General features: G+C 30.2%; 1 protein-coding gene across 1 annotated transcript; it reads right to left on the bottom strand.

The window, feature by feature from the left end:
• Positions 1-903: 903 nt before the first annotated feature.
• On the bottom strand, positions 904-9,324 carry LOC129959616 (homeobox protein Hox-C4a-like). The gene is made up of 3 exons (XM_056072484.1): positions 8,777-9,324; positions 6,949-7,115; positions 904-1,494 (listed from the first exon to the last, which is right to left on the bottom strand). Exons 1-3 carry the CDS (start codon positions 9,204-9,206, stop codon positions 1,021-1,023), a joined length of 1,071 nt encoding a protein of 356 aa, XP_055928459.1. The 5' UTR covers positions 9,207-9,324; the 3' UTR covers positions 904-1,020.
• Between the last annotated feature and the right edge of the window lie 7,692 nt (positions 9,325-17,016).

The raw sequence follows: 17,016 nt of genomic DNA, 5'->3' as shown, positions 1-17,016 counted from the left end.
ACATAGTATAAAAGAATGCCTGAATTAACATTCGAAATCTGTAAGAAACTATAATGGGCATTTTAGAAAGATGAAAGAAAGAGATTGGGAGAAAGAGAGAGAGAAATGATTAGGTTTAATAAATTCTGAGTATAAAATGACTAGTGAACATAATCAAGTGAAAGAATACATGTGTACTCTGCTCTTTGATTTCCAATTTCAGATGTACGTGTACAAGATATATACTTCTGAGTTTTTCTACTTCATATATATCTTACCTTTCTAGGTTATAAAGAATTGAGCATTTGAAAAATTATAGCACCAAATAAAAACATGAAGGAGTCATTACATTATTTTTTAAACCTTCACACCACATTGAAACATTAACATATTTCATAATATTCCTCTAAAATGGAATAATACAGATATAAAAATGCTTTTGAAAGTTCATTTCTGTCAGAAACTTAAATTCAAAATTTAAAACGGCACTTAATAAATAAAAATTTTGAAATTTCACTTGCTGTGCTGCAAAAGCAACTCATAAATATATGCAAAAAAAAAAAAAAAATTATAAATAGTTTTGTTACCAATGTACGCCTATAAGATGTATCATCGCTTGTAAGATTATGAATTTTGTAAAAGGAATCAAATTTTGTGCATACCTACTATCAAGTCTATTTTGTATATTGTCGTTATTTACATCAGAATATTAGTTTTATAAGCAGATGGTCTGACTTCATTATAAAGTCATAAAAATAATTTAAATAAAATTATTAAAATATAGAAAAAAAAACTGAAAGTGGTTAGAAATTTTAAAGGAAATTAGTTTTACAAGTTTAAAGGTCCTCATTCAATAATAAAAAGATACTCTTTACAATGCAAAGGGCATACAATCGTAAAACAAAATACATTAGAACACTTTTACAATATTTACATAACGAGTGTTTCTTCAATTTATAAATGTTCCATTGTGGCTCCTTTTTTTAAAATTAATAATGTTTGGATCCGTAAGACATCATACCATTATCCTGCGTTAAATAACTATTCCATGCGTTCACTCATCGTAGTCCGAATACACGGAATTTTTTTATTTAAAGTAATTGGGTTCCAAATTGTGTTGCAAACGCTTTTGGGGCCAATGTAATCTTTACTGACATCTAGAGATGAATTTTTGCATTTTAAAGAAGGAATTTCGTTATCAATTTTAGGAGAAATGGATGTTTTACATGAACTAATTTCATCTCTTAAAACAGTCCCGTAATCAATTTCAGAAGAATGAGGTGTTTTACATGAATCAGTTTCATCTCTAAATAAAACGGTACTATAGTCAGTTTTAGAAGAATCGGATGTTTTAATTGAACCAGTTTCATCGTCATCGTCAGAAAGCGACGATTCATCAGAAGACGATCCCGTGGAATTCAAGCAGTCCTTATCTTTGGTCTTTTGACTGCAACCTTCGTCATCTTGCTTTTGACGTTTATGTTTAGTCCTTCTGTTTTGAAACCACACTTTTACCTGTAAAGGAAATCGTATTTAAGTTTTTAGTAACCACCAAATCATTAGTTAGAATTTGAAAACCGAAGTACAGATTAGTCAGAATTATATAAAAAAAAATCATCATCGGACAACGGAAGAGACAAAACAATGGCTACGAGAGCGTTACATCTCGATGGAACGCGTTTCAGAACTTGAGGAAATAAATCTTGGAGAAAAAATAAGGGCGAAAAAAAAAAAAAAAAAAAAAAAAACCCATCTCGTAACCTTAGTTTTTATTTTACTTTAACAATAATTACTTTATTGACGTTAATTTTATTGACTATTGGGTGTTAATGACAGTTGTAATCATCTAATGCCTTCCTATGCATACCACTTATTATTCGTAATTAATATGTATAATGATTACAATTGAATTAATATACAACGGCAGTTGAATTATTTTTTATATAAGAAACTGTTCACGTATCTCCTTTTTTCCTTTATTTTTATTTCTCGTATAAGAAATATACGAAGAGAAAGTATTGAAATCGTCAAAAAATTAGAACTAGAGATTTTGAAAAATCCCCACTTATCGGATCGTCCTGTGTCTGAAAAACATATATTCGGAATTGCGTACATATGTCTGTTGCTCAGTTTGTAAACGCGATAATTCAAAAATGTTTTGAGCTAGATAGATGAAATTTAGTACATGGTCTTTACACTAAGTTTGTAGACTTTTATCAAATTTTGAGCGAATTTTATAAAAAAAATTTTTGAATATGAAATCTATACATAGGAATTTTGTCTGTCTGTCCAAGATGCATAATAATGACTAAACGTACGCAGTTAGATAGATAAAATTTAATTCACAGTTTCAGCATCTATATTGAGCCAAACCCAACTACTGTTAAACGTCTATCGGTCTGTATTTTCAGAAGCAAATAAACGCGATAGCTCAAAAACGCAATGACTTAAATATATCAAATTTTGTGACTAGAATTGCAGTTTTGAGTTAAAGTTTGGTTTCAATCGGTTTGGAAAAAGCGCGATACAAGTTTGGATCTTTAAGGAAAAGGATATTTCATCCCTTCTGCGGTATTTTTTCCTCTCATTTTTTTGGAGTTGTGAGTAGGTAAAAGAGTGAGAGAAGATATAGTTGACCAGAGCTTTCCAACAAATGACCACATGCATAGGTTGAAAAGTTGTCGAAGTTAGGGTTGAAAATAAACCCTAACTTCAACCGATCGAGCAATTGCAGCTATCTAAATGCTTATTGTTTGTAATGTGAAGATGATAGTATACTTATTTCGAGTGATTTTTCTATCTTCAATCTAAGGGAGTTGTGAGTAATGAAATCTTTATTTCTACCCTCTCTTAACTGGATGGTTCCTATATGAACTCTTTCAAAATATTCGCATGCTAACATTTACTGACCCAGGTCCAATCAAAATTATTCTACTTACCATATTCACAAGATAACATTAGCATTATACAAATATATATAAACTTTTATATGAGATTGCTTTTGGGTTCTAAGAACCAAGATAGCGGACGTCAAAAAATTTTCCGGAGACATTAGAATCATTAACACAGGATGTAACCCTATAAGAAATCTACCTAAGAAAATCCAACAAACGAGAACAAAAGCTGAATTTGAAAAGAATGAATGAATGACGCTATATTGAAGACTTTCAATAAACTTAAGGAGTTAAGGATAAGGAGGAACTATAAGGATTTTCTTAAGGAGTTAAGGATAAGGATAAACTTAAAGGAATTTTCTCATTTTGGTGATATTTTTCTCAATAGTCTTCTGATGTCAGAAACAGGCTACATTACATAATAAATACAAGAACTAAGAGCAGCAATCGTTAGAGAGTAGAATTTTGTTTTTATTAAAAACTTTAACATCAAACTCATATGCGCGCCAATGATATTCTTAATTGCAAATAAACAAAAGTTCTTTAGAAAGCTAGCCAAGTGTGTACCGTTTAATTAAAATTTGCTAAATAATTGTATCGTTACAAATTATAATTTAATTCCCCCCCTTTTACATTTCCATCCAGAGCTTCTTTAATTATGGGCGGTAATTTTAATTGAGCAGAAAAATTGAATCGTGGAAATTTTCGAATGGATTTTTTTTCTCCCAAATTCTCTCAATTTTTAAAATAAAATTTCCGAACAAAAAGATGATTATTTTTATTGAATTTCCCTTTAATAATTAATTAATACATCACATTTTAAATTTATTTTTCCACTTCAGGCATTGTTAAAATTACTTGAACTGAAAAAAAGTCATAGATTTTTTTAACCATAAAAAGGGTCGTAGAATCCGGTTCTAAATATTTGAAGTGAAGTAGAAAATTTGTTTTTCTGGGATGAAAATAATTTGTGAGTGAAAAAATTCAAGAAAACTGGTTCTCTATACAAAACCTAAACATGTTATTGCAGAATAATCACTGAATTACGAAAAACATACGTCACAATCTGCCTTTCATTACTTGGCATTAAGTGAGATTGCATGCGTTAATTAATTTAAAGAAATATTTTATTATTAAACTCTGTTCATATGCTAATTTCAAATTTAATTTGCTCGTAGGAAAATTCCTAAAATTAAAAATTATGAATTGATCCGTAATAACTTTGTTAATCACATATGAGTAAAGAATAAAATATTTATTCATCCATTCTTGATGATAAAATGTTAATTTTTGTCAGTTCAAAAGATATTCATTTGAATAATTGTTGTTTATGATTAAGTAAAAATACCGTTTTAGAAATTAAAAAAAAATTACTTTAAATTGATTTGTTTGTAAATTCCATCAAGACAATGCAAACCGTTTAACTGAATTGAGGTCAGTGATATACTCATTATGAACAGACACACTTCTGTAATTAAATATTTGAATAAATTTAGAAATAATTACAGCCTACTCCAGCTATTAAAAACAGAAAAGATTGAATTTGCTCATCACTGATTCATCTCATATTCATTAAAACGCTTAAGTAAATGTTTAAAGAGGTTCTGATGAATGTATTCAAATGAAAATGAGGCTCATGAGATAATATTCCACGATCATTAAAAATTGAATTCGCCCGTTTCTGGTTCATGATGGCGGAAAATCTGCTAAATTGATCATTGGCCAATTTAATACTTAAATTTAACTTTTTCTTCTTATACGTATAACTTTTAGTTGTTCATTTCGATTATAATAATATCTTTTAGAGAAATATTTCAATAAAAGCTTCCCATATGTTTTATGATAAAATTTGAGGTTCCAAATTCAAGCGCAAACTTTTAAGATGCTTTCTTTAAAATAGTTGAACACTTTCCATGAAAGAAGTGAAAACAGAAACGAGTTCTAAAACTGAGATGTTGATTTACGTCATTGCATATCTCTGTTTTCCATAATAGCTATAAAATAATTTTTCTCATAAGTTATAAGGAAAACACAATTTAACAATTTTATTTTAAAGAGAAATTTTAGAAAAATATATCTTGATATTATTTACCTTTTACTCGAAATAGCCAGTTTCCTACTAGAACTATGAGAAAATTCAAAACTTCGGCTTAAATAATGATTGGTTAGAGTTATTGATAGTTTCTGTGTTAAGGTCCTGTAAAAACCCTTCGGGTTTTAAGTTGACTTGACAAACTACCATGCCATTTTCACTAAACTGACCTGTAAATTTATTGGAATGAATTTCTGTTTAATTAGCGCGATTCGGTGGTCTGCAACATTTTTATTGATTTTAATTTCGTAGAATATTTATCTACTCAAAGGAGTAAACTTCGAATAAAGCATTATATATACACACGGATTGTTGTGGAAGTTTTAATGCTCTAAAACTTCTGAGTTGAGGATGGAACTTGATGAGAGGAACAATAAAGGATTGCTAAATTGCTACTAAATAACGTATTATAATATATAAAGTGTGACAGTTTTCTTATTATCTTCTTTTCATGGGCTGTATTACAACGAAATGATCCAGACATTGTACACCAGTATTTGCGTTGTACCTGTTGCAATGAAATAAATTTTGCGCTTCATTTCATAGATAGTTTTTCATTTTAATTTTTATCATTTTGGTTTAACACAAAATGTGTTGAGCGAATTGTGGTATATCTAATTTAAAAGAAGCTCGAATGCTCGAATTTTTTGAATTGAAAATGAATATTTCGTAAACGCGATCTCCATCATTCTCTCATTTACTTTGTTCTTCTCACTTCAATTGAGATTGATAAATAACCCTGTTTCCTGAAATTATTTCAGCTTCGTCGTTTAGTATTACGAAAAGGAGGATCTTACGTGTACATAATCCTGTAGTGGAGTTTTTTTTTATTGCAATGGACTTTTTAAAAATCAAATACAATAAGCTCATCGCTTCTACAACTCTTTTGTCAAATTTAAAATCGTAATTGTTCTCCATGCATCACTTCTACAGTTACAGAGTTGCTACATAAAAAATCCCGAGTTGTATTACTATACCGAGATCATTTTTTTCCTCTTCGTGTTTTTTAATCAAAAGTTTAAAGGCACGGGAACTTCGACAATGAACTTACAATTATTTAAATAAAAATTATTTATTTTAAGCTATATTTTTGAGATTCTATTTTGAAGATTATTGATGAGAGGCGTTCAAAGGTGTTTCTAGATATCACTACTAGGGTTTAATGTTTCGCTAGGTAAGCACTAATAAATATATATTTTTTTTAAATTCATGGATGTATTAAAAAACAGCAGTCAAACGTATTGATTGTACTTATTTCAAATTATAATAGATGGCCTTTTAGGTGCAACTGGAAGATTTAAGCGACTAAAGAATGTATAAAAAATTATAAAAATCGTCACATATTTTAGAAAAGAACCGAAAATGCAATCCTTATTCAGTTCTCTTATAATTTTACTCTAATTCGATTTGGGAACCCATTTTGTTTTGGAAATCGGATATTATTGCTTTGATTAAACCAAAAGTCTAGGAGACAATTTGGACTCTTACGGATTCCACATCCTTAAGTCAAAGCAGAGATTCTATGTATAATTTTAGTTTATAAAAGCATTATGATCTGCGAATCTTTCTGGTCAAACATGTAAAGAGGTTAGTGTGAGGGTTCAATTTTAGGAAATCAATTTTAGGGACCGTTTGCTAGCACCATTACTACAGATTAAGGTTGCCTTTGAATTGCAAAAACTAAACGGATTCTTTTCATTTTTATCATGACTTTTGATGATTAAAAGAGTAAATGCAATGCAAAATAGGTATATCTAAAGTAGTAAAAGCATTTCAGTGGAATTTTTCAAATTTAACATTACAATAAATGATTTATTTTAAGCGCAATTTGAATATTTTAAAAGTAATATTGCAAATAATGCTTGAATTTTATAGAAATTTCCAATTAGCTTAGCAGAAGTACCAAAAATAAAAGCCTACTACAAAACATAAAAAAAAAGAAAAAAAAAGAATTGAAAAAAGAAATGATGTTTTAGATTTTACCTGTGTTTCTGAAAGGTCAAGTATTTGAGCTAATTGTTTTCTTTCACTGCCCACAACGTAGTGATTATTCTCGAATGCCTTTTCCAATAAGTTCAACTGATTTTGGGTGAAAGCGGTGCGGGGTCTCTTTGGCTTTCTCCAGTCTGAATAGTAATACGAATCGTAACCTGTAAAATAAAAAGATTTGTAGGTATTATTCAGCAGGATTGTTTGGGTAGCTTTTTTATCAACTCTTTTCATACAACATTACGACATTAAAAAGGCATTGACAGAATGAGGTGTAAATGAATAAACAACAAGGTTATCTTCGATAGGCTGACAATTCAAATCCAAAAAAGATATTGCTGTAATATCTATACGCGCTTCAGAAAAATTTGGGCAGTAACTGTAATGATAATTTTTAAAAAGTAATTTTTCTCGTAGTGCATTAAAAGGTTCAAACCAATTAACTTCAACAATGGAAAAATTCCGCATTATATACAAACACATGTTATCTGGGTCTAATTGAACGTTGTCTTATGCTCCCTCTAGCAAGATCTGCAATGTGTTTTAAATCCCAGTATATTTGACATATATCAGTCAATTAACAGTAGCTTATTTTAGTTAAATAAATAACAAACTTGCCTTCAATAGGTTGAGAATTCAAATAAAAAAAAATCTTTACTGGTATACTGGCTTTAAAAAAAAAGAAATTAAAAATTAAACATCTTGTTTTGAACTACAAGATCACACGATGAATCTCATCCTATTGAGCCATAGTCTGATGATGCGGGCGACATTTAAACCAATAGCCCACTTCCCAAACTTACATGATTAATTAAGTGAGCGCTGGGCCAACAAGCATAATGGAACTTGCATGCAAGTAGAGATTTTTTCATACTTGCCATTCTAAAATTTAGTTGTTTAATACACTTAAAACTAAAGAAGTGTTTGAATTAGAATTTTTTGAAGATTCAGAATCCTCTGTCATTTTACTTGGAAATACATCAAAACAGTCCTTTGAAAGACTTGGTATCTACAATCTAGAAATTCAAATTAAGATACAAGATATTTGCATGACCATTGTGAAATTTCTCAAACGGAGGGAAAGAGAAATCCTCCAATTAAGAAAATATATCAAATCATTATATTTATATCAAAAGCTTGATTATAACTACTACATTTAAAACAAATATGTAGTTATTTTATCAGATGATAAAGATAAATTCAATTTCTTTTTATATATATAAAGATTAGAGTACTCATACTGTGTAAGCAACTGGTAATTACTGCCATTTTTAATTTATTACATTAATACATATTTTTTAAAAAAATAGCAAAATTCACTGTAACTTCCTTTAAACGCCTTTATTTCGAGATGGATAAAGTTTTTTTTAAGCAGTTTATCCTAAGAAGGAAACTTAATATATATATATATATATATATATATATATATATATATATATATATATATATATATATATATATATATATATATATATATATATATATATATATATATATATATATATATATATATATATATATATATATACATACATACATATATATACATACATACATACAAACACACACACACACACACACACACACACACACATATATATATATATATATATATATATATATATATATATATATATATATAAACATTTATTGACACTTCTTTCACTCTCTTTATTTTTGGAGTCGGACAAATGACAAAATAATAAAAAAAGAGGGAAATGGCAATAGGTATTAAGATGTTTATAAGTATCATGAATTAGATTTATTATAAATAATCAGAATTAATTTTAAGTTATCAAAATCATTTGAAATGTTATCTTACCTGGAAAATATGGTGGAAATTTCATATGACCATTCATATAATAATAAGGATGAACCATTGGAGATAAAAAAGAAGGCCTTAAATTAGGAGATAAATGCAGTGACTTATATTCAAACTTGCAAGGGTTCATGGATGATGAAAATCTTGCTGGATTACCATCCATGGCAGGAAGATGCGGAAGCGGTTCAAGTCCAGAATAACACGGCAATTGATAATTGTCGTGAAATCTAAATGAATTGTTCACAATTCTGCGTGAATTTTGATAAGATTGAAGCAGATGTATTTCTGGCATCAGTATGGAAGGCCTTGGAGTTAATGGACTTCCAACAGAATTTCTTTTCTCTTCTGGTATATACCGTGCTTTTGGTTTAAAAAGTGGTTGACAAATATTTCTATCTGAGAGATTTAATGTAATATTTGAGTAAGACATGGTAAAATGTTAAAGAAAACTAACAAATAAATTCTTCAATGAATCGATACTTCTTTTCGTAAGGTAGACTTAGATTTCTCAGGTGACTCGAGGCAGGTAAAAGGACAGAAATGACAAAAATAAGGTCCCACTCAAGTTGCTTTTTGTTCATGGTTTATCGCAAACTTCAGCGAACACCCTACAGCTTGATTGCCCAATGACAAAGCATTGTCGCTGTTTATTGGCTCAGAGGTTTAATCTAAGCTCCGCCCCTATAAAAGTTTTAGCAGAGAATTATCTTGGTACTAACGCCATCTAGGATCTTTCGTATGAACTGTTTTCGAGAGCGTAAATGTTTAGTCGGAATTGCAATTTCTTTTTTCCATGGTCATATTTGACTCAAGAATTAAGAATAAATTTATTAAACTGAATACAAAGAAATAAAAGCTTTTGATGTTCAGCACATCTAACTCTTTTAATGGATCTTAGTCTTGACCACAAACGAAAAAAAGAGAAAAAAAAATAAAAAAAGGGGGGGGGGCAAAAGAATATTTTTCTTCAAGTTGCGTTAACACTGAAAATATTGTCAAAAATGTAACGAAATAGAAAGTTATTTATTGGAAAGAAATTTTATTATTGTGTCCATATAATAAAATCTATACCTTCCATTATATACTTTCTAATAATTACTTCTATTTTATGGAGATATTTGAAATGCAAATTGTAGCACTCAAGTATAACGCGCTTAAAAAGTCGGGTGTTGTATACATTCACTTAAAAAAAATAGAAGAAAAAAAAAAGGAAGAAAGAAAAATAGTATGGCAAACTTTGTTTCAACACATTCTTCTGCAGATAAATTTCCTTTACTGCGAGATTTCCAATCACGCAAATTCATACGCGCGACTTTTTAACAGCGCTGTACTGAATACAGTACTTTATCACAGTTTTATCCCTAAGGTCATTCAACTGCGCTCATATCTGGGGCCAGGAGAACAAAGGGGCCCTTTGCCACGCTATTTTATACACAGTAGAGAAATTGTTGCATGCGAATGAGACAGCAACTTTATTTCCAATATTCCCAAGCCCGCCATAAAAACTTAGACAGAGAAGAAATGATAAATAGGAATTGCCAGGGTTAAAAATAAATACTAATTAATTGTAACATTAATCCAGCTCAGGTGTCGTCCATGTCATCTGGCCAAAATTGCGAAATCCATCTCGAAATAGCTCTCACGTTGCTTCGAAACAGGATAAATGAAGAACATAAGCATATAAGAAAGGTTTACAGAATTCTATTTCGAATGATCGTTTGCCATTAGCCTGAATTTTATTAAGAATTATTAAACTGAAAAAATGTGAAATATTTTCTGTGTTAATATTTGTATTCCAGAAAGCTGGCAGTATCAGTTCGAGTATAGATGGTGACTTAACATTTTCTTTCAACTTCAGGTTCATTTCTAATCGAAAAAAGTTTTTAAATGTTATTATCTATAAGAAATGGTTATTTAAAAGAATTTTTTTCTCGATGGAATGCTCTCCTAATTTTTAATAATATTGTTCATTTAAATGTGTTAATGATAGATTATGCTGGCTAAAATGATGCATACGTATAGTTTTCACAAAGCAACGGTTAACGCATGAGGTGATCCCTCATTTAATGACTGAATAAGTTGGCTTATTCTTGAACGAAAGTTTCAGGGAATACTATATGTCCAGGCATAAAAGACATGACTGATTGATGAATTAAAAGTCACAGACTTGGGAAATAGTCATATAATGTTCACACTTTCAGTACGGAAAGGTACGGGTTAGGCAGATTACAACGTATTCTTCCATTTCATGGAATTTCAACTTAAACATTTCAGATACCGTTGAATGCTGTTTTATAGCAATGACTAGCGATTTTTATTTCAAATAAAATTTAAAAATTTAAATTATCTTCCTTTTTTTAAAAAATGGGAGATTAAATTGTTTAAATAAAAATTTCGTCCAACTCTTAGGTAAAGACTCATCTAGAATATTGAAAACTCTCATCGATTCACGAATATGCAAATAAACAACTCTAATCGTGGCTTGGTAACTCATTTTTATACCAATAGAGATAGTTTAAATATTTACTAAAGGGGGAGGATTTATGTATTTTGTGGCGCTTGGTAATGTCCTTCTTTTAATAAATTATTCTATTTAGTTTCAGATTTCAAGACATTTTAACTTAATCAACCCATTCATGATTTATTTTAAGCTAATTTTTTTTGTTTTAGAAATTTGATGAAAATGTATTTGATGCGTACGCGAGTTGATTTAAACCACACAACTCAATGAGTTTTGGGAAAAACGAAAGCTATAATTTTGAGGAAATGGGTTTGAACCTGTCTTGTAAATCTTTGCTTTTCATTAAAATTTTTTTCTCACAGATGTGAGCGTTATTTTGTCACACAGGTATATTTGGCTAGTTCCATATCAATGTTACGGATTAAAAGGATCTGATGTTCTAACATTTTGATAATTAAAGAAGTAGTATTTATTTATATAGTCAATACTAAATACTGATGAAACAGCATTTTTTGTTATTAATTATTTGTTGTGATACATGATTGAGTGACATCCATGCTTGTTCTCGAAATTGTTTAAGCAGATTCTTGGTGTTCGTAAATAATATATTATCTCATTCATTATACGAGACAAAATCTTAATATTATCCTAATATTTCATGATTTTTTTATATTCCTATAATTTAAAATTTATTTGGCTAATAACCTTTTAATGTATATGCATGTGGCCGCCTTCGGACTAGCGGCTTTAGGCAGCGGTGCAGTTGGAAATCTGAAGTTGGATAGACTTATATTTCCTCCTACGAAAATGCTTTAGAATATATATAAAAAAAATTAATTTGTATTATTTCTGTCAGTAAATGCAGTGCAGAAAAAAATATTAAATAATCTAAATTTCAATTAAGTTCTCCCGTTCTATTAGTTTTAATGAATAAAATTTTCTTGGCATTAACATTTTAAATGAAAAAGGTTGCCTTCTTCTGCGTCTAAAACTGACACGTTATTAACCTTTGAATATTACCACTTTAACGACTGTCTACAGGAAAATAGTTAATCATCGCATGAAGTTATGCGAAACGATCGTTGATAGGCTTGAAATAAGACAATTCAAAGCTTCATAACATTTGTCAGTTTTTGTTGTAGGAGGGTGCAAATTTTTGTTGAAAATTTTAATGTTTTGAAAATATTTTATTAAATCTGAAAACAGAAGTCATTTTATTAATTCAAATAACATAAAATATGCTGTATTTAGAGTCTTTTTCCAGCTGGAAATATAGGCCTATCTATAACGGTTAAGAAATTAGCTATTGGGCCATGATTTGAGTAGCATAATTGAACGCCTTGAGAAGTGTCAGTCATTTGGGAAATCGACAGCAATGAATGAAATTGAGAATTCACGTGATGGAGATGATGCAAGTGTTTATTCATATTCTAAATAGTTTAATACATTTTTTTTGATGCCAATGATTGTGACTTCAACGTTTTAAAGATCTAAATTTATATTATTCCTTTCAGAAATGCTCTTTTCTTTGTTCTTCACTTAATGAATGAAATAATTTTCGTCTTTCCAGACTGTCTGTTGTTTATCTCGAATGGCATCGATTCAAAAAAATTATTAAAAAATGAATAATAATATATGCTGCCTGATATCCATATTAATGCATTAAATACAAACTAAAAGAAATACAAAAATAAAACAAGCCGAAAACAGACATGAACAGGAATTATATGCTTCAGAAAAACAAAATATTTGTTTTAATGAATAGTGATACATTAACTTAAAATTATTCAAGCAAAACTATTGCTGAAGCCTCTATTTTCTCATTTAAACTGCTATCTGTATTAAAGTGAAATATAGTGACTTGCATATCTTTCGTGAGACACAACAAAATATTGTAAATTGTCTAATGATTGCGTCGTCTAGTTATTCCATTGAAATTCTATTGTTTGAAATTCTTGTCCATCTGTACTATTTCAAACATAACCAGAATCCAAATTCCTTTCATTCGAATTACCTTAATGCGAAATTTAAAAAAAATTAAATACTATTCCTAGTGCAAAGCTAATCAGATCACTTATTTTGAATATGTTTTAACTTTGATATTGTGGGTTGAATATTCATTTAAATCTCCGTTGCTCTGATAATTAATTTTTTTTTCAGAATTATTTTCATGTGGAATGTAATTAGCCTAGTTTGAAAAATTATACTTCTGCCATGGCCTTTTATTAGTGCCAAAATTCCTTTTGGGAGATTTCTTTTTCACCAATTTTAGAAACAGAAATTTCAGGGCATATTTCATACATTAAGGAGACCAGTGCATGCTGCCGATGCTGACATTTGACCAGTTTTAATGAATAGTATTTCTTTGCATATATTGTAGGAATGGTTTTTGCTTGTCTTGAATCTAGTTGAATAAACTTTTTTTTTTATTTTAAGATACATAATTCTTATAATTAAAGTCCCACTTTCAAAATCCAGTAAAAAAAAAAGTCATCCTGTAAAAAAAGAGCCACTGTTCAGAGAACTTCAAATTTGAACTGAATATACAGGAAGAATGGGGAATGATATTACTTAAGAAAAGAAAAAGTTCCAAAATGTATCAATAAATCGCTCTGTACGCGACATATTATGAAAATTAAAAGTTGCTCATGCGCATGACACATTGCATTTACGATAAAAATCGGAGTATGTGGCGTTCTCCTCATATTGTATCTGAGCAGACACACTTTTGCTCTAGAGTTTCTTGCTTCCATGAAAGTGGATAATGAATGACCATGGAACATTTTTTGGAGAGACGAAGCTCATTTCTATCTCCAAGGATTTGTCAATACACAAAACTGCAGGATAGGGCAACAGAAAATCCCTTCGCACATGCACTTGAATTACTTCATTCTGCAAAGGTAACTGTGTGGTGCAGGGTGACAGAATTATTTTTATAGAGCCATCATTTTTTTTCGAAAAGTAATGGTAAACGCCATGAGAGTTTTTTGCGCAACCAGATTATTCCAACACTTCAACAGCGTGGTTGTCTGAATAAAATCATTTTCATGTAAGATGGTGCTCCTCCGCATATTGCAAAGCCAATGTTCAAGAACTACCAGCAGTCATTTTCCAATAGCCTGGCCTTCAAGATTACTGGCCCGAAATACTTTGTGGGGTTATTTTTAAAATGTTGTGTTGAATAGCCCGATGGCAACGTGACTTCTGATACATTTCGGTTTTGTTGTGAAACATGCTATTTATCGGTTTCAACTCCGAAAATCGTGGACAGCATATTGAACATATCTTGTACAACTCTAACGATGATTAACAGACTTTTCATTGTTGGTTTTTACGCGATTTTTGGCCCAAGGACGATTAAAAACCAATTCTACGTATCCGATATGGTATGACCTTGCCGTAGTAGATGGACTTTCCACTAACAGTGCCACAACTGTTGAATTACTTCGAAGACATTTTTTTCCGTCAAAACAAACAAACAAACAAACGAAACAATCATGCACATTGAACAGTGTAGTTGGTTTAATGTGCAATTCATGCCAAAATCGTCATATTTCGATTCAAAATACCACTTGTAGCCGAATCCACTTTCGTTATACCGCCTACAATATATTGATAGATTTTGGGAATTTTTTTTTCTTACTCCATACCGTTTCCTCCTCCTTCAAGTATATTCAATTCAAATTTGAAGTCATTCTGAAGAGTGGTTCTTCTTCTTTTTTTTTCCTACAGGTTTTTGAAAGTGCGACATTAATTATAATCGCCCTGTAATTAATATTATTTTACAATTTTAAAAATGCAATGCAAAAATGTCATTTTGCTCAGTACCAGGTGAAGGTAATAATCCTCATAAAATTTATATATATATATATATATGTGTGTGTGTGTGTGTGTAATATTATTTGTTGTGAAGCATGATGCAGTTTGAAGACAATGAAGATACTTTTAATTTAGTGACGTCGTTTTATTTCATTTTGACGAAGCAAGCATATGTACAAGCGACGAGCACACAGAACGACACAGAAAGGAATGAGGGAAGAGCACTTGGACATTTTATCCCTGGTCTTATATAACCTATGATTTTGATAGGGAAAATACTTCTTTACAGTGCTAATGTATTATGAGATTTCGATAGGGATTTTCGTTATACGGGTGGACAAGGTAGGGGAAACACAGGGAGATTTTAAAGAAGAATTTGCTTGATCAGCGGTATGTTATCTCTTCACGCGTAGTGTGGGAAAGTTAGATTTTATCTGATTCAACAATTTAACAAAGCTTCTCTTGAATTAATTAAGTAGAGACAGTGGAATTGGATCACGAAATAAGAGAATATTTTAGAATGAAGTTACTATAGGCTAAATTAAGATGAAGTTACTATTAAAATTAATTAAATTGAAATTAGAGTTAAAATATCATTACATATATATATATATATATAGAAGATATAAGTCAGTATATTAATGAAACATTGTTAAATACTTTTTCTTAAATAGTATGCAATGAAAATGTTCTCCGTGTTTAAAACTTTAGCGTATAGACAATTTACCCAAAATTGGCATTTTTTACTATCAAAAATTAAACACAAATTACTCTCCTTCTAAGTGTAAACATCCTTTGTGCCATCAGGTGTGGTTTTTCGGGACATTCTATCCTAGTTTTCTAAAAAAGAATCAGAAATACGTAAAAGTATGTGAAGGAACTGCACTATACTCTGTGGAAATTGCAACTGATGTCAGGAATGTCAGATTTCTCATTTGTTTTCTTTTTTCCCCGGAAAATAAATTTCAGTATTTTAGTAACTACTACACTACACCACTAGACTTTCGGTTTTGGTTGCTTTAAATGCTATTAATGTGACTTCTGTGTTTGCTTTTGAATTGACGTATCTTCCAAAGATGGAACTGTTACCTATAGATCTATGCGCATGACAAAAAGGTATGAAACAGTTGGTGAACCATGTTGATGAAGAAATTCGCTTATAAACACCCAATGGAAATGGAATGGTATAAAGCACTTGGGAAAAGATCGTCAACTTGCGACAATCATCTTCTCCCTGTCGGAAACGTTTAAATTTCTTTATATTTTGGGTAGGATTAACGAGAATAAGATATAAACGAGAAGCGATTGTGAAAAGTGTATCTTATATGGAAGTCATATATAGCAAAGAATAACCAAATATCTTCCTCGTTAGTCACCAAGACTTCACGCTGAAGATCTGCAAAATTGCAAAATGTCAAAAAAAAAAAAAAAATCATTCTTTATCTTGTGCCCGGTTTTTCTAAGTACTTTTTTATAAGCTAACATTAAAAAAGCAGCAAAATCATTTATAAAAATATTTTCGAATTTTCAACAAGGGACTGTAATATAATTTTAAAAATCCATGTGCTTTATTATATGGCTTTGTTGATACCATAAAATTATATAAATGAATAAAATATTGCTAAAAACATCGAAATTAGGACAAAGGCCTCGTATCCATCATTGCATTTCTTTACATCAAATGCGTAGTTGGATTTCATTTCCTCTCCGAATGGAATCCAATGCCACGCTCCCGAATGAATATTTATAGCCGTCTCCTGCCTGGAGGTCGTGGGAGATTCTGTCGAGAGGCGAGATTCCGAGTAATAAACGACAGATTAATATTTTGTAATAAGAACAAGGTAGCAATTAAAGGAATCCGGTTCTCAAGACCGAGATTAATGAAAACTTGGCAATTGCTCAGCGTTGCGTGAACAAAATCAAAAAATATCCATTGGAATGAGTGATGATAATCTTTGGT

The sequence above is a fragment of the Argiope bruennichi genome, chromosome X2, assembly GCF_947563725.1.
Source record: "Argiope bruennichi chromosome X2, qqArgBrue1.1, whole genome shotgun sequence".
NCBI classification, from domain to species: Eukaryota; Metazoa; Arthropoda; class Arachnida; order Araneae; family Araneidae; genus Argiope; species Argiope bruennichi.
This window is presented reverse-complemented; position numbering and strand designations above follow the sequence as displayed.

Bases quoted from the DNA above. Each gene is read 5' to 3' on its own strand.
- LOC129959616 (XM_056072484.1), bottom strand. From the start codon at position 9,206: ATGTCTTACTCAAATATTACATTAAATCTCTCAGATAGAAATATTTGT. The intron at 7,116-8,776 runs GTAAGATAACAT...TTTATTTTACAG, and splicing joins ATTTCCACCATATTTTCCAG to GTTACGATTCGTATTACTAT. The intron at 1,495-6,948 runs GTAAAATCTAAA...TTTCCTTTACAG, and splicing joins TTGACCTTTCAGAAACACAG to GTAAAAGTGTGGTTTCAAAA.